The 15,423-nt window shown below is 40.1% G+C and overlaps 1 protein-coding gene across 2 annotated transcripts; it reads left to right on the forward strand.

Moving 5' to 3' along the window:
* The first annotated feature begins 858 nt into the window (after nt 1–858).
* LOC119791223 lies at nt 859–14,749 on the forward strand. 2 transcript variants are annotated; one of them, XM_038297205.1, is made up of 7 exons: nt 859–997; nt 6,950–7,821; nt 9,192–9,282; nt 10,888–11,077; nt 11,161–11,255; nt 11,341–11,513; nt 14,319–14,749. In XM_038297205.1, exons 1-7 carry the CDS (start codon nt 933–935, stop codon nt 14,519–14,521), a joined length of 1,689 nt encoding a protein of 562 aa, XP_038153133.1. In that variant the 5' UTR covers nt 859–932; the 3' UTR covers nt 14,522–14,749. The 2 variants fall into 2 exon arrangements, with proteins under 2 accessions (XP_038153133.1, XP_038153134.1); XM_038297206.1 differs by having other exon boundaries at nt 14,325–14,749.
* The last annotated feature ends 674 nt before the right edge of the window (nt 14,750–15,423 follow it).

A 15,423-nucleotide genomic window follows, 5' to 3' on the forward strand; every position in this document is an offset into this window, starting at 1 on the left:
ATCACATAAAAAAAACACCTGACAGCACCATGTACCCAGCACAACTGCACATTCTTAACACGCTCTAGTTTTGTCCTTAAAAATATTAATAAAAATGTTCCAGATTCACTGTTAGCTCAGTTCAGGGGCTCCGAGCCGTGGCTGCCATCTTGGTCAGGGCAAGATTCTATGGGAACAAAGAAAGACAGGAAAAAATAAAAAAAACATTTAATAATGATCCCAAACTAAAAACAAGATAATTAAGTGGATAAGAAATTAACCCAATGTTAGCTTACAAATAGAACAGTTGTATTTAAATTAATCAATAAACTTATCAAAAATTAAGATTAACCCATGTGGATGAAGGAATAAATAAATGTAAGTGCATAATCTAGTGGTACATGATCCAGTTTGAGGTGTGGCCATGGTTTTGGGCTGTCATACTGACATAAAAGCTCCCAAGAAGGATACAAAGAGCAAAGATATATGAAAAGTTCAAGGTATGGGTATTATAAAAAGCTCTGTAGGTCAATTAGAAACACTGCAGATAGTGATTGATAAAAATAAATGCTTAAAAAAGGGACAGGTGGTCTTTCACTGCAGCAAAGATTTAAACTTTAGCTCTTCAAAGGAGTCCAATATTTTTTGATACAGATAAATGAACTTATATGTCCTGGTCACTAATTCAGTATGTATCGGTGCTCTAAATGAGACACACACACAGAGAGACAGAGACGCACACATGCTGAGGTAAACATTCTGTGGTCTCAGCAGATTAATTAATCCTGACGAGGTGCTCTGTTTAATCCCACTTCCTGTCATTTGAACCAATCAGGGCTGCTGATGTCATCCTATCCCATCCCCCCACCATCAGTGTGTAAGTTTGAGTGTGTGTTGGGTGCTGAGTCTCTGTCCAGTTATCATAGCAGCATCAATTTGAGGAAGACGTGCGTATGAAGCGTTTCTGTATTCCATTGAGAGGAGACCACAGCCTGCTGACCCCCGACACCAAATCATCGTGAGTAAAAAACACAAACAGGAGCTACAAGTAGTTTAGAGAGTGATGTGCTGGTTTCTAAGTTTTCTGACAGTGCAAGCTGGTGGTCTGACAGCTTTCGGAAGTACTTGATTTCTTAATCATAAGCTACCACATTTTCTCTGAATCATCTAAATGCGCCATGAGCTGCACAAAATAACAATAGGAAAGAGAACAGGAGTAAAACAATCAAACAACTTTATAATAATATTTCTGTGCATATTCTCAGTCATCTAGGCAAGTGGTTCTCCATCCTTGTCCTCAAGTTCCATTCTCTCACAAGTTTTAGGTCTATTCCTGCTGCCACACAGCTGACATATGAAGGAATGATCAGCAGTCATCTGTAGTGCTCCATAGCTTCTGAGGAGCTCATGCAACCATTTGAAGCAGGTGTGCTGCAACAGAGATATTTCTAAAACATGCAGAGCAGTCGTACTGGAGGATCAGGATTGATAACTGCAATAACAAAGGCAACTGCTCAGTTTTCTTGGGAAAATGTTGATGCGTATTCAGGGCCCTGTTTGATAAAGCTGGGTGCATTGCAATCCATAGTAAATTGTGGGGTAAATCCCAGCACACCCTGGCTTTTCTATTTCTATCCAAATACCTTAGATCGGTAAGGGCACTTAAGCTACAGTTAACTGTGTCAGCCGTCACCATAATAAATGCTATCTGAATAGTACTAGTAACAAGAAAGGAGCAAGCACCGAGAAAAAGGATACTTCCTATTAGCAAATTTGTTATTACAGGGAGTCCATGCCGTTCCTAGCCACTGCTTAGGGGTAAGTATTGGCATGGGTGTTGCAATACGATACGTTTCACGATACTTGGGTCGAGATATGATAGTATCATGGTTTTGCAATATCACTATATACTGTGATAGTTTTACCAGCTATCAAAATTAAAGATATAGAGGACGATTTTTTATTTCTGGGGTGGATCATCTAAATAAGGGGTTCTTATCATTCTGGTGAGATGTTTACCTAAGGCTGTCATACGTGCTCGTCCCCGCTTTGGTATATCTCTGATGAGCTACGGTTTTAGGCAGTGATTGAAGCTCACCTTTCTCACCACGGTTCTTTGAAAATGGCTGAGGGTCGTAAGAGAGGAAGTGTCTATGAAGCTTATGAGAAGAAAAGAAATGCGCCAGAACAGGCAGAATGCTTGACGCAGAGACCTCTCTGTGCAAGGAGCGCGTCTCAAGGTAGGTATTAAAGATAGGCTCTGTGTATGCACCTTGAAGCTCTATCTCTCCGGTATTGTGGAAAACATCAGTTCTGACATGCAACAGGGAGCCAATACCAAGGTGTAATAAACTCGCACATCATCAATGATAATTATCCTAACATAGGACAGTGATTCTTTCTCAAGCAGCTCACACTAAAGCAAACTGTTGGTGGAATGCTGATGTTTTTAAGCACAGGAATCCATTATCCTAATTGATTCCAAATCAGATTTAAATAATTGACTTTTCATTCTCCTTGGTAGTTGGAGCCTTTTTTTTTATATGATTTCTTTCATTGCATTGATTTCAAATGCAGGGTTGTATATGCTTGAACACTGAAGCCCCAATTCCCCTCTCTGTTCAGTCCTTCACCCCTCACTCCAACCCATATGTCCTCTCTGTCCAAGATCTGAACATTATATTCGTCAAATGTCTCTCCTTTGTTCTTGAGGTGCTGATGTACTAGTGTGTCCTTCCCAGAGCTACCTCCTGGCTCTCCTGTGCTGTGCCATGCATTTATGTAACTGTTATTCGGTTTCCTGAATGTAGGAGTCTTAGCAGTCCTCACTACACTGGATGCATTCACACCCCTTGGACAAATGGAGTATAGAAAATTTTAACCTATAGAGGAAGAGTTGTATATTTCTGCTTGCCACAGTATGTGAGACACCGGGGTCACATTTTCAAGGAATCATCTGGAAATCTGACTTTTTTAACATTAAAACATGTGATTAAGTGTTGGGCCTCAGTTAGAACCTACCAGACATGACAGTGTGAAAGGGGCTGTATGTGGGCTCTGTGATCAAACCAGGAAAGTCCAGAAGGGTCCTATGTCATTCTAAAACTAACCATACTGTATACCAGCCAAAAATGGCATCAAGCCTTCGTTTGGGAAAAAAGATCAATCAGGAACTCACTGCAGGCAGTCTCTAAGCACTTCTTCTATAACACTTTAGCCGTTCTGTATGAGACCAGAAATCTAGGGTAAATGAACCATAGCTAATTGCTAATGTCGCTAATGCTCCATCCACCTGAACACACACACACCCCAAACTTGTCTCACTACCTTTGCAGGGTCTTTCGATTGACTTCGATTAATTTCTACAGCATTACCGTGACCCTTACCCTAACCCTAACCATTACGGATTGATACGTAACCCTAACCCCAGCCTAAACTCAATTCAAACCTTAGTGCTAAACATGGCCCCTAACCAAAAAACAACAATTCCCTGTGTGGGGCCCAGGCATCAAGCCCCCGCAAGGAGCAGTGAGTTCCCACAACGTGCCATTTTCCCTGAAAATGGGCCCCACAATGTGTTACAAACGAGAGCAAATTAACATGTACACCCTTGCAAGAAAAAAGGGAATATGAAAAGGGATCTGAATGAGCTCTATTTAATTTTATTGCAACCTAAAATGATTAAACATGAATATCAAAACAAATTCAGAAGGATTGCATGTGAAAAATATCAAGTTATGACTTCTTTGAGGTTTCAAAGCAATTTTTCAGGTAAAAAATTCTGATCAGGCAAAATGTTCTTTGGAATGTTATTTTACCAAAATAATGTTTTATCCACCACCCTGATTCACATTGTGAAGTGCGGTACCATTCCAGACCAAATTAGGGCCCTAAGCAAAATGTTAGTTGGAGGCCCCAGCCCTACACCCTCCACCTCTCCCCATCCCAAATGTATGATGTTTACAAAATGACTGTATAGCAAAATGGCATCTAATTTACCTTTATTAATGACACCAAATGTTGATAACTGTTGTGCTCTTGTAGCAGCTGTATGTGTAAAGATGCATTTTGATGGCTCTGGTACTGACAAATTTCAGCATTAGTATGGTAAGAAATCCGGACAAGAAATCCTTACAAGCAGATAAAGATATGTTTAGGTCTTAAAGGTAAAGTACGCTATCAAATAAATCAAAATATTAGCCTCAAAAATATTCATAACCGGTAATGCAATTATTAAAACTGCTAATAATAATAAAAATAAGAGCAATCATGATTAAAAACTATTTGAACATCCATTATTAAAGACTTTATTACAAATACTGTTGCTTTTATTACTACTCTTTCTAGTACTAATATTCACAAAAACTACTCATATTTATATCCATTATTATATTTTATTTTTTATCATAATTGTTGTAGTATTATTATTTTACACAAACCACAGTTCTAAGAAAACATAATTCAGGATCAGATAGAATGATATAAAATTTTAGTTTCCTCTGTAAACAAATGCATTATTTACACTCATTTAAAACAGTGTTTCTCTCTTAAGAAGATGACTGTTGTGAATTCAATTACCAATAGATGTTATCATTCTGGTCGTAAGAGAAAAAGTGTTTTTTAGTGTAGTCCTGTTTCTCTGATTGTGACTGGCCGGATGGGCTCTCTTCATCCTCTGACATGGGAGTTGGCTTGGAGCTCCTCTGCCTGGCTGTGTGTTTCCTGCACTGCAAAAATGATCTCAAAATGAGTAAAAATGTCTTAAATTAAGGGTATTTACCCTTAAATTAAGGGTATTTACCCTTAATTTAAGCAGGTAAATAAGATGATTTGCCAATGGAATTAGTATTTTCACTCTTAAAAATAAGGTATCTCGATAAAACGCACTTGAAATAAGACAATGCAGTTGTTTTTTCTTATTTTAAGTGTAAATTGTCTTGTTCCATTGGCAAAGTGTCTCACTTAAATCCTTAATTCAAGAAAAAATGCACTTAGTTTAGGAAGAAATGACTTATTTAGATAAAAAAAAATTTTGCAGTGTGGACGGCGCCTTTTTATACCAGTCAGTCTTGGCAGATGGCCGCTCACACTGAGCCTGGTTCTGCCGGAGGTTTCCTCATGTTAAAAAGGAGCTTTTCCTCTCCACTGTCACTAAAAGCATGCTTAGTGTGAGGGATTGCCTTTGAGTCGATGCAATCAACTGGTTTTCCTTAGCTAGAAAACCTTGTATCAATTTGACTGTATGATCTGGTTGAATTGCCTTGAGATGACATGTGTTGTGAATTGGGCACTATAAATAAACTGAATTGAATTGATATTTATCTAGGATTCTTATTTATCTAGGACTTATACCTATATACCTATATATACCTAACCATAAATTCATTACCTAAATTCTATAGCTCATATGCGACCACCAACTTTTTCCCCTACTGTTTTTCAGCAGAGGTGAAGGCATAAGCCATGTCACAGATGTTAATCAGGGCCTCTAGAGAAAAGGAACTTCTACAATAAAAGACAGAGACTGGAAATAGCCATTTATGATGTTGCTTTTGCAACATCTTGATAGCTCATCTTCTGTAGTGCTGCAAGAATATTTTTTTTATCTCAAACTGTATCCTGTCAAGGATTAAGTGTGAAATAGTCTTTTTTTTCTCTCCCTCCCCAATGTGGCTCCTATCTTTCCACAGAGATAAAGGCAGTGCTATAGGGAACCGCCTCACGGTGGGGCCCTTGGCAGCGTTCTGCGGCATGCTTGACCTCAGTAAATTGTTCCCCCTGTAAGACCCCCCATCCCAATGTATGTGATGAACGGCTTATACTGAAACTGAAATCTCAATTACAATGTAAATTGTAGTTGAGAATAAAGAGATTGATGGATTGATGGATTGATTGATTGATTGATTGATTGATTGATTGATTGATTGATTGATTGATTGATTGATTGATTGATTGATTGATCAGATGTGGAGTGCAGGCAAATATTATGCAGTCAGATTTCAGGTGGTGTCTTCCTTCTAACACCTCTGTGAGCTAAATGTGGCCCCCATTGGAAGATGAGGTCCTAAGCACAGCATGTGTTCCCTGTTTAGGTTGGGGTGGCCCTTGTGAAGTGATTTGAACAGTTGATTTCGGGCTCCTCTTTTTGATTCTGATTTAGTTTTAAAATGCTTACAGCTTCCACAATCTGATTTTCCTGAATCGGAGTCCACTTAGTCATCGTCCTCCATAGAGTCCGAGCTTGTTTCAGGCGCCTCTGTTCCTGTGATGGTTCTTCTCAGCCAGACAGAGTGGATAGCAGAGCAGAGTAGTCTGCTCTGCAGCCATCTGATGATTCAAGCTGCAGGATTGTCACTCGTTGTGTGAACTGTTTCATTTTGGATTTTGTTTCAGGATAATATAATTCTCTGAAACAAAGCATGTTTCACCATAAAGCTTAACTAATTGTTAGTTTTGCAGAAACATTTCCCCTTCAGGGCTGCTCAGTGGCGCAGTGGGTAGCACTGCTGCCTTACAGCAAGAAGGTTCTGGGTTTGATTCCCGGCCTGGGTCTTTCTTCATGCAGTTTGCATGTTCTCCCTGAGCATGCATGGGTTCTCTCTGGGTACTCAGGCTTCCTCCCACAGTCCAAAGACATGACTGTTAGGTTAATTGGCTTCTCTAAATTGTCCTTAGGTGTGAGTGTGTGCATGAATGGTTGTTTGTCTCTGTGTTGTCCTGCGATGGACTAGCAACCTGTCCAGGGTGTACCCTGCCTCTTGCTTATTGGCAGCTGGAGATAGGCACCAGCACCCCTCGCGACCCTGCTTGGGATTAAGCGTGTAAAGAAAATGGATGGATGGATTTCCCTTCACCTCTATTTCCATGGTGACCTGAGTCTCACTTTATTTGTAAATGTTTATTTGTTGTTACGTGTTTGGCCTTGATAAAGTGGTCCCACTTCAGCTGTCTTACTGCTGTCTGTTTGCAGGTCGGGGGTCAGTCTCAGAGAACCGGGGACGTTGGAGGGAAGGGCCTCACTGCCAGGACACCTGAGCGACCTGTCTGCTAGGTGGCGGCCATCTGCATCACCAACTCGCCGCTTACGGTTTGAGGATGAGACAGAGATTGAGGCAGAGTCTCGTTACCGAGAGCGACAGCTTCAAAGGACGTTTGGGCAGCCGGGGACTGGTGTCCTCATGTCTAAACTGGACATAAACCAGTGCATTAATGCCCGTTTAGGACACAAAGGGATGGAAGCCGATGCTGGTCAGCAACAGAGAGGAAAAACAATGATGAGGGTGGTGAGGCCCTTTGAATCAGGTGGGGTTAAGTTGGGAAATACAGCCCACTTGGACCAGCGCCTCCTTCAGCATCCACCTTTAAATGAGAGAAGAGGGAGTGGCCTTGCCAGGCCCCACCTCCACATGCGGACAGAGCTGCTCAAAGACTCCTATATCGGCTGTGTCACACCTGCTCCCTCAGGTGATGGAGTGGGTGGAGATGTCAGCAAGCACGGGAGAGGGAGAGCCAACATGATGCAAAAAAACAGCAACCAGGTTATCGATTCACAGGCCCCACTTACTCTGGAAATACCAGTAAACCCATATGCCCCTGTCACAGTGGGGACACCTCCCCAGTCATCTACTGTCCCCCATCATCCCCTTTCATGTTTGTCTACTTTAACCCCACTCACTGTCAGGCCCCTGATGATGTCAGGGAATGGAAATCTCAATAACACAGCAACAGGAGAGAATCGCAACCAGAACGAGGAGAAACAGAGGAACCACTCAGCTGCTGAGCCTCACAGAGAACCTCAGACCCGGTCAGAGCTGAAGGAAAGGAGAAGATGCTCTTCCTCAGGTGATACATCCTCCTAATCCTTTAACTGCATCCCTGTAGGCACCTTTAAATCCATCATACAACAGATCATCTGCAGACTTCAGCACTCAGAAACAAGTAAAGCTGTTCATTAATAGATTATTATTCCAACTGTTAGCCATAGTATGTCACCTGGACACTCTCCCCTACAGGCTTGAGCAAGAGAGCAGCGGGTCGTCCAACTTGCTTTTTTTTCCCAACAGCAGTTTGATAACTGCTGGGGAAAAACACCCGACTGATGGGCATCTTTATTATTTGTGGTGTGACAAGCTAAACTTTCTCCACAAAAGCTATAAAACGTCTAATGGATCTCTGAATGGATAGACTTTATTTTGGATGCAAACATACATAAATACAGCTCAGTCACTTCAGAAGAGTTGTTTTACAATCACTATCTGAAAAAGAAAAAGCCTTAAGGACCCATCCAGTTGATGCCCTTTTTAATGACCCCCCCCCAGAAGGTAAGGCAAGGCAAGGCAAATGTATTTGTGTAGCACAATTCAGTACAAAGACAATGCAAAGTGCTTTACATGATTAAAATATAGGAAATAAATAAATAAAAAAGAATCAAAGCAAGTAAGAAAAAAATATATAAATAATGCAAAAACAAAAAAGAACATTAAAAACAGTTGGACTAAAGAAAATAAAAAAGTTGAACTAATGATGTTTCAGTTGAACTATTTTACTAGAACAGTCGAAGTCGAACAAATGTGTTTTTAGTCTTGATTTAAAGGAACACAGGCTTTCTGCACTTTTACAGTTTTACAGAAAGATCAAGAATACCATTTCTAAAAACAAACAGAAAGAAATAGAATTATTTATTAGGCATTATTACCCCATTTTACATTTAATCATCTGGCATAATAAGCAGTTGTTATTTTTCACTTTTCTTACATCATGACAGAGAGATAGATAAAATTACATAAACCCAGAATACAAACAAGAAGACATTTATTTTACAATATCAATGAGTATACAATGTTCAAACATTTGAAAGTAAAGGATTTTACAATTCACTGGTTGACTGATTAATTCGCTGGTTTGATTTTTTTCCTTCTTTCTTCTTTTTTTTCTTTTTCTTCTTGTGGCTTATTTTTGAAGTTTGCTATTTGCTAAATATTCAATAATTTTATATGTACTTCTTCATTTTTCAGCCTGATATTACAGCAATAAATGTACGGTGTAATGTTCTAACATTTCCTATTTAAAAAAACATTTTCCCTTTTAAATAAAAAAAAATAATCTGAATAAAACAGGAAGCGAATAATAAGAACACATATGTATTATAGATCCTTTTCAATAATGAAAAAAAAAAAAAAAAAAAAATCAAACATGGTGTTTCTGGTCCACAGCTGAAGACAGAGCCCCTCCCACCAGAACTGAGAGACACGTCAGTCATCCAATCAGAGAGGAACTCCAGGGTACCATCACACCTCCTGAAAGGTGAGTTTAAACCCGGACTGATGACATCATTACCGCCTGATCCAAGCTCCATCACAGCTGAAATCCCGACTGTTATAAGAATCATATCCTACTGACATGATAATAAAACTCTCTATTATGTTTTTAAATATAGAGTTGGATTATTATTAATATTATTATTAATAAAAGAAAACATATATTTCACTCTTTTAACTACTCATTTTGTCCTGTATATCATGAACAGATTCAAAATGCCACTATATCTTTTTAAATATATCTCAATATCTGAATGGTTAAAATGCAAAGCCAATAAACCACCAACCAATTATCTCCTCTGTAGGAAAGATGGCGTTTCAAGGTGAGTTTGATTGTTAGTGCTGAAATCAGTTTCATGATGTCCTACAGACCATGATGAACAATTCAAAAATACTTTATTAATCCCAAAGGGAATAAATGTTGCAGTAAATCATAGGGTACTGGTTATAGGATATATAGTCCAGACCTAAACTCCACTTGTTCCAGTGCTTAATCACGTCTTCCTTAAATTTCAGTCTGTGCTGCATTTGTTGCTTCTATCTTGTAGATTTGTTGTTATGCTGCTAAAAGTGCAAAGTGTCCTTGAATGATTTTTTAAAAATGCTATTAGTAGGGATGCATAAAATATCAAAATTAATATCAATATCAGTCCATTTTGGTCGCTCCCTAACATAAAGTGTTGGTCCAATAAGTAAAATGGAGCTCAAATTACCAACTGTATTTCTATAAAGATGCTGTTTTTGTTTCATGAGGGGCTATTTGACGTTGTTTGGTCCTGTGACCGTGATCGTGATGCAGCTCGGGATTGTGGGTGTTTAGTTGTGTCAGAGGAGCAATGAATGCACATGGACAAAGGACAGAAAAAGCAGCAATTTTAACATCAGATATCAACATTGGCACAGAATTTTATATCGGTGCATCCCTAGATAATCATATGAAAATTTAAATAATCAGAAAAAGTACAACTGGATTCCTACTTTTCATGAAGGGCTGCAGACCTCCAGCCTTAGATGAGAAAACATGTTGCAAATAATTTTGACGTAGAATGTTGTTACTGTGTAGGGAAAATGACAGGGACCTGCTCAGAAGAACAGACAGAAATCTGCTGACCTGAATGAGACCATGTGTCAAGCTACAGAAGAAATGCAGCACAGGGGATTCTCTTCTCTCCGGTTTCAAGAGTTTTTCTCCAGTGTTTCTAATTACAATGCAAGAGAAACAGTAATCAACACTAAACAATTCTCTTTAGGATACAGTTTTATTAGGTTCCCCTTCTACACCCAAAACCAGCGAGACCAAGAACCCAAACAGAATATGTAGCCAGTACATATAAGGCAGTTGGGCTGCTTCAAATCCTCATAGCATTTCAGGGTTGTGGTGACCCTTAGTCAGACCAACCAGAGGCCAAATTCAGAGCCTGCAGGACTGGGGGTGATGTGGGAGGATTATTTTCCTGCATTCCCAGGAAACAAAAGGCTGCTTTGCAGCGCTGTGAGGGTGGTGAAGTCCTGTTCTTTTCCTGGATCAGAGTTTTCTGCAGATTTTAGAAATGACCCAAAATCATCTTGTTTTTCTGACTGCTTTCTTTAGGTTCAGCAGAGATGGACCGTCTCGTCTCTCACTGCGCCGCCTTTTCTCTACAGTCAAACTAAGCAGGCCTCGAACCGGCAGCCTGGACCGGTTATCCACAAAGCCCCACCCCCCCACTCTGGACCATGCCCCTAATGATGGCAGCAGGTCTTGCAGCCTGTTGAAGAAATCTCCATCTGCTCAGTCTCTGGTAAGACCTGAAGCTGTGGATCTCAAGTTTTAAGTGTGAAATATTTTTCTTTCTGAGCTGTGATGGTCTTGTTTTTCCTTCAGGGGGCGCTGGGGTTAAAGAAGTCCTCATCAATGCAGAGTTTTAGTTCTGAGAAGAACAAGAACCGCTGTGCAGAACATAGACCTGCTGATGAGCAGTAGGTCATCTGTTTTTCAATCAGAAGACCACAGAAACCTCCTAACCCAATCAGATCTCAGTTTCCACCTCTGTCTGTCCCTCAGATTTCTGCCTCGGTGTCTGAGCTCAGAGGACATAAGTCAGCCCTGCTCAGGGAGATCTGTTGGTCGGGTTCTTCAGGTCTGTTCTGATGGAACGATTCTGTTAGAACTCAGCCGACCAGCAGATCAGAAGCTTGGGTTCATCATCGGCCGAGGAAAACAACGAACAGACTCTGGTAATTAAGAGTATTCACTCCTCTAAAACTTTTTCTAATATTGTTCCATTTTAAAGGAGAAGTTCGGTTTTTTACACTTTAAGCCCATTTTCTGTAGTGTCCAGGATGAAATCGAATGATCGACACCAAAAGTTTGACAATTGCTCCTATCTCTGCTTTTTGGCTCATTTAGAATCACCCCCTGGCTGCTTCATAATGGCTGCCATAGTGCATGTCCGATAATGTCCTTAAAACAACCTTAAACGTTCTTTTTTTTAAATATGCTACTCACCGAGTCGTCAGCGCTGTTCAATGACGTTCCAAAAAAAGTTTCGTAAAGAAAAAACGTTCCTGTAGTGTTTTATTTAGCATTTTGTAAATCCCATTGAGTTCTGTTGGAATAGTCAATATTCCCCTGCCACCGGAAACGGAAATGGGGCCTGTTTACACAGTTGTAGTCTTTTCGCTTCGCTCTGTGTACTCCGACGTCGAGAATCAAGAATCCACCTTTCGTATTCCATTTTCAGAGTTTTTTAAAGTGTTTAACAGAGACGTTAGCACCTCGACGTCGGAGTACACAGAGTGAAGCGAAAAGACTACAACTGTGTAAACAGGCTCCATTTCCGTTTCCGGTGGCAGCGGAATATTGACTATTCCAACAGAACTCAATGGGATTTACAAAATGCTAAATAAAACAAGACAGGAACGGTTTTTCTTCACGAAACTTTTTTTGGAACGTCATTGAACAGCGCTGACGACACGGTGAGTAGCATATTTTAAAAAAAGAACGTTTAAGGTTGTTTTAAGGACATTATCCGACATGCACTATGGCAGCCATTATGAAGCAGCCAGGGGTGGATTCTAAATGAGCCAAAAAGCAGAGACAGGAGCAATTGTCAAACTTTTGGTGTCGATCATTCGATTTCATCCTGTACACTACAGAAAATGGGCTTAAAGTGTAAAAAACCGAACTTCTCCTTTAACTTCAACGAGTTATAGTAAAAAGACCAAAACGAATTTGTCCATCATTGTTTTCTGAAATATCTGAAAAATTTGCAGTGCATTTTTACACTCACTGTAGTTTGGGTCGTAAGTCCACTCTGGTACCATTTGTAGGTCAGAAGCTTAAATTTTGGTAACCTTTACTCCAGAGAACATCCAGCATCATGAAGACTAAAGAACTCAGGAGACGTTCAGAGAGGAAGTTCTGGTTCAGATTAAAGGAGGGTTACTTCCCTGAACGTCTCCCAGAGCTCTGATCAACCCATCATCTAAACAAGGACAAAGGAGAATCACCTGCAGCCCTACCAAGACATATAGCTTCTCAACATCTTCAAATCTGTTCAAACTGGTGTCAAACATTTGTGCCACAAAATCGTTTGTTTAGGCTGCTGCCCTTTTAAAGATATTGAAAATTTCCAGAGGTCACCAAAGGTCAACCAGCCTTCCACCTTTTTCAAATAGACAAAACAGCTGTCAATTTTTCCGATTTTAGTGCTTTTCATGTTATTGACAAAATTTCAAACCATTCCTCCACTTAACTTGTGTTAAAAAAACTTCAAACCAAGTGTGGCACAAATGAAAAGTTTTGCTGCATTTATGTAGCACACATTTTTCACAACGTTTTTATCTGGTTTGAGCGGGTCGACCTTCTCTTATTAACTATTTTAAAAAGAGCATAAAACAAAATTTTTTGCTGCACAAACATGCAACTTCAAGTCCACCTAGAGCCAAGGCAAGGAGCGCGTTTCTTAAAGAAGCATCCAGGAGGAGCATGGTGACTCTGGGGGGGGTGCATAGAGCCACAGCTCTAGTGGGTCAATCTGTCCACAGGACAACTGTGAGTCTTTCACATCTCAACTCTGTCTCAAAAGAGGTGGAAAAAAATATGAAAGCGTCTTTTGCAAACCTCAATCCACCACCCCTCCATCTGCTGGGAGATGGAAACTTTTAAATGATAAATAATGAGCCAAATTGGGTTGTTTTGTTTATTACTGGGAGCAATAGGAGCGGATGTAGCCAATCTGGAACCTGTCTGAATAATGAACAGTTTTCTTTAAAGTCTATAGACGACAATGTGATTTTGAAACATACAAATACCTGTTTTTTTTATTTGTAAAAAACAAAGAGAATGTAACTGATTAGCAAGGGTTGATTTACCATTAGGCAATACTAGGCAGTTACCTAGGGCCAGCAGATCATGGCTTATTTACAGTGAAAAGAAGGAATGTTTTATTAACTTTTTTTGTTGCGTTTTTGGAAACACAGGAAGGAGCGATCTGCTAAGTGATCTGCTAAGCAAGCTTAGTGCTTGGAAAAAAATCTTTCATTCCTTTTGAGACAGCATGAAAAGTCAGCTGAGTGCAACACATTGAGAGGAAAACAACAAGAAGAGAGGGACAAAACGTAGAACATTTAATGTATGTCTATTCTATTAAAATTTCTGTATCAGTTTAATGGGTCTGTTTTATGTGCCGTCTTCTCAATTCAAAGGGCCCCTGCATGTCTTTGCCTATGGCCCCAAATGTCCTAAATCCACCCCTGCTGATTAGATTAAGACCCATCCCTAACAGTTAAGGCCATCGGCCGCTACAGGGCAGCTATATGTTGTTTCAGCAGAAAATGTCAAACATCACCACAGCATGACTTTTACTACGTTAATTTGGTTTATCTCACTTCCTCCATTATCAGTCCTGCAGCTCTATTTGTTGGTAGAATAAGTGGCTGTTGAAGATCTCCACCCCATGTGTTCATCTGTCAGACATTAATGATGAGCTGTAGGCTCTGAATGAAGAAAGTGTTTGTGTTCAATCTATCTCTGTCTGGTTCTAGGTGTGTACGTGGAGGACTTGGTGGACCGCTGCAGTCAGAAGCTGTATGCAGGCCTCTTATCTGTGGGAGACGAGATCTTGGAGGTGAACAGAGAGAAAGTTGCCTCTCTCAGTTTGGATCAGGTGAACCAGGTGCTGCTCCAGAACCCCACCTCCACCGTACGGATCCTGAGACAGAAGACCGCCTCTGCACTCTAGTAGAGAATGACGCTATTCTAAAGCCCAACTGATCACATTTTGAGAAGGGGGCGGAGCTTTTAAATGTCTTGCTAAGGCAACAAATGATTGAGAGTCACTTGTCCTCCTGATCACTGGTGGCTCTGCACAAAAGGAGGACAGGTTCTGGTTGGACCACTGCCCAACCAGAACCGTTTCCAAATGCAGAGACAGATTCATTACATGAAATAAACCTTTTTATATGTGTGACTCATGCCTGTTTTTAATGTTTGTATTCAGGTCAACCTTGAAATCATACAAACCATTTTTTAAGGGTGTTAGAACTGGTATTTTACAGCCAAAATATTTCTAAATTTCGCTTAAATAAATTTTTTAAAAATCATTTTAAAGAAAATAACAGCTTAGAGCTAATTTGTTTCCCTTTTAAAAACATTTTTTTCTCATTAAGGTGAGTATGCATGTTCATGTGGATGTAGCATTAGCAACATTAGCAGTTTGCTTTGGCTCGTTTAACTGTCTGGTAAAACACCTACCGACTGCCTCCAGGTGAGACCCTGATTGGTTGAAGAGAAATGGGAGTGTTGATAGCAAGGTGGGCTAATGTTAGCACCATACCAGGAATGACATTGATACAGAAGGAGAAGCTTTTTCTGGTTTGGACAAAAAGCCCACACCAAAAAACGAAACTACTTACACAGTTCAGCGAGTTTTAACTGGAGCGCAACACCACCACACATGTTCTAACATGAAAAAGTTATGAGTCCTCTAAACTCCTTTAAGGGTTTTCCTTCCAAGTTTCCAAAGTTTTAGAACAATGCAGAACCTCAACCACCTTCATCTTCCTCTTGCAGCAAAATCAGATACTGCAATTGGTTCAGACTTTAGATTTCAGCTTTAGCCAACTGTGTGATGGAGTCCGAATG

This window comes from Cyprinodon tularosa, unplaced genomic scaffold (genome assembly GCF_016077235.1).
Source record: "Cyprinodon tularosa strain WSP-4 unplaced genomic scaffold, ASM1607723v1 ctg385, whole genome shotgun sequence".
Lineage (NCBI taxonomy): Eukaryota > Metazoa > Chordata > Actinopteri > Cyprinodontiformes > Cyprinodontidae > Cyprinodon > Cyprinodon tularosa.

What these genes read in the sequence shown, in the direction of transcription:
- LOC119791223 (XM_038297205.1), top strand. Translation starts at nt 933, where the DNA reads ATGAAGCGTTTCTGTATTCCATTGAGAGGAGACCACAGCCTGCTGACC. An exon ending in ACCATCACACCTCCTGAAAG is followed by an intron (nt 9,283 to 10,887) that starts GTGAGTTTAAAC and finishes TGCTTTCTTTAG; the next exon opens with GTTCAGCAGAGATGGACCGT. An exon ending in CTCCATCTGCTCAGTCTCTG is followed by an intron (nt 11,078 to 11,160) that starts GTAAGACCTGAA and finishes TTTTTCCTTCAG; the next exon opens with GGGGCGCTGGGGTTAAAGAA.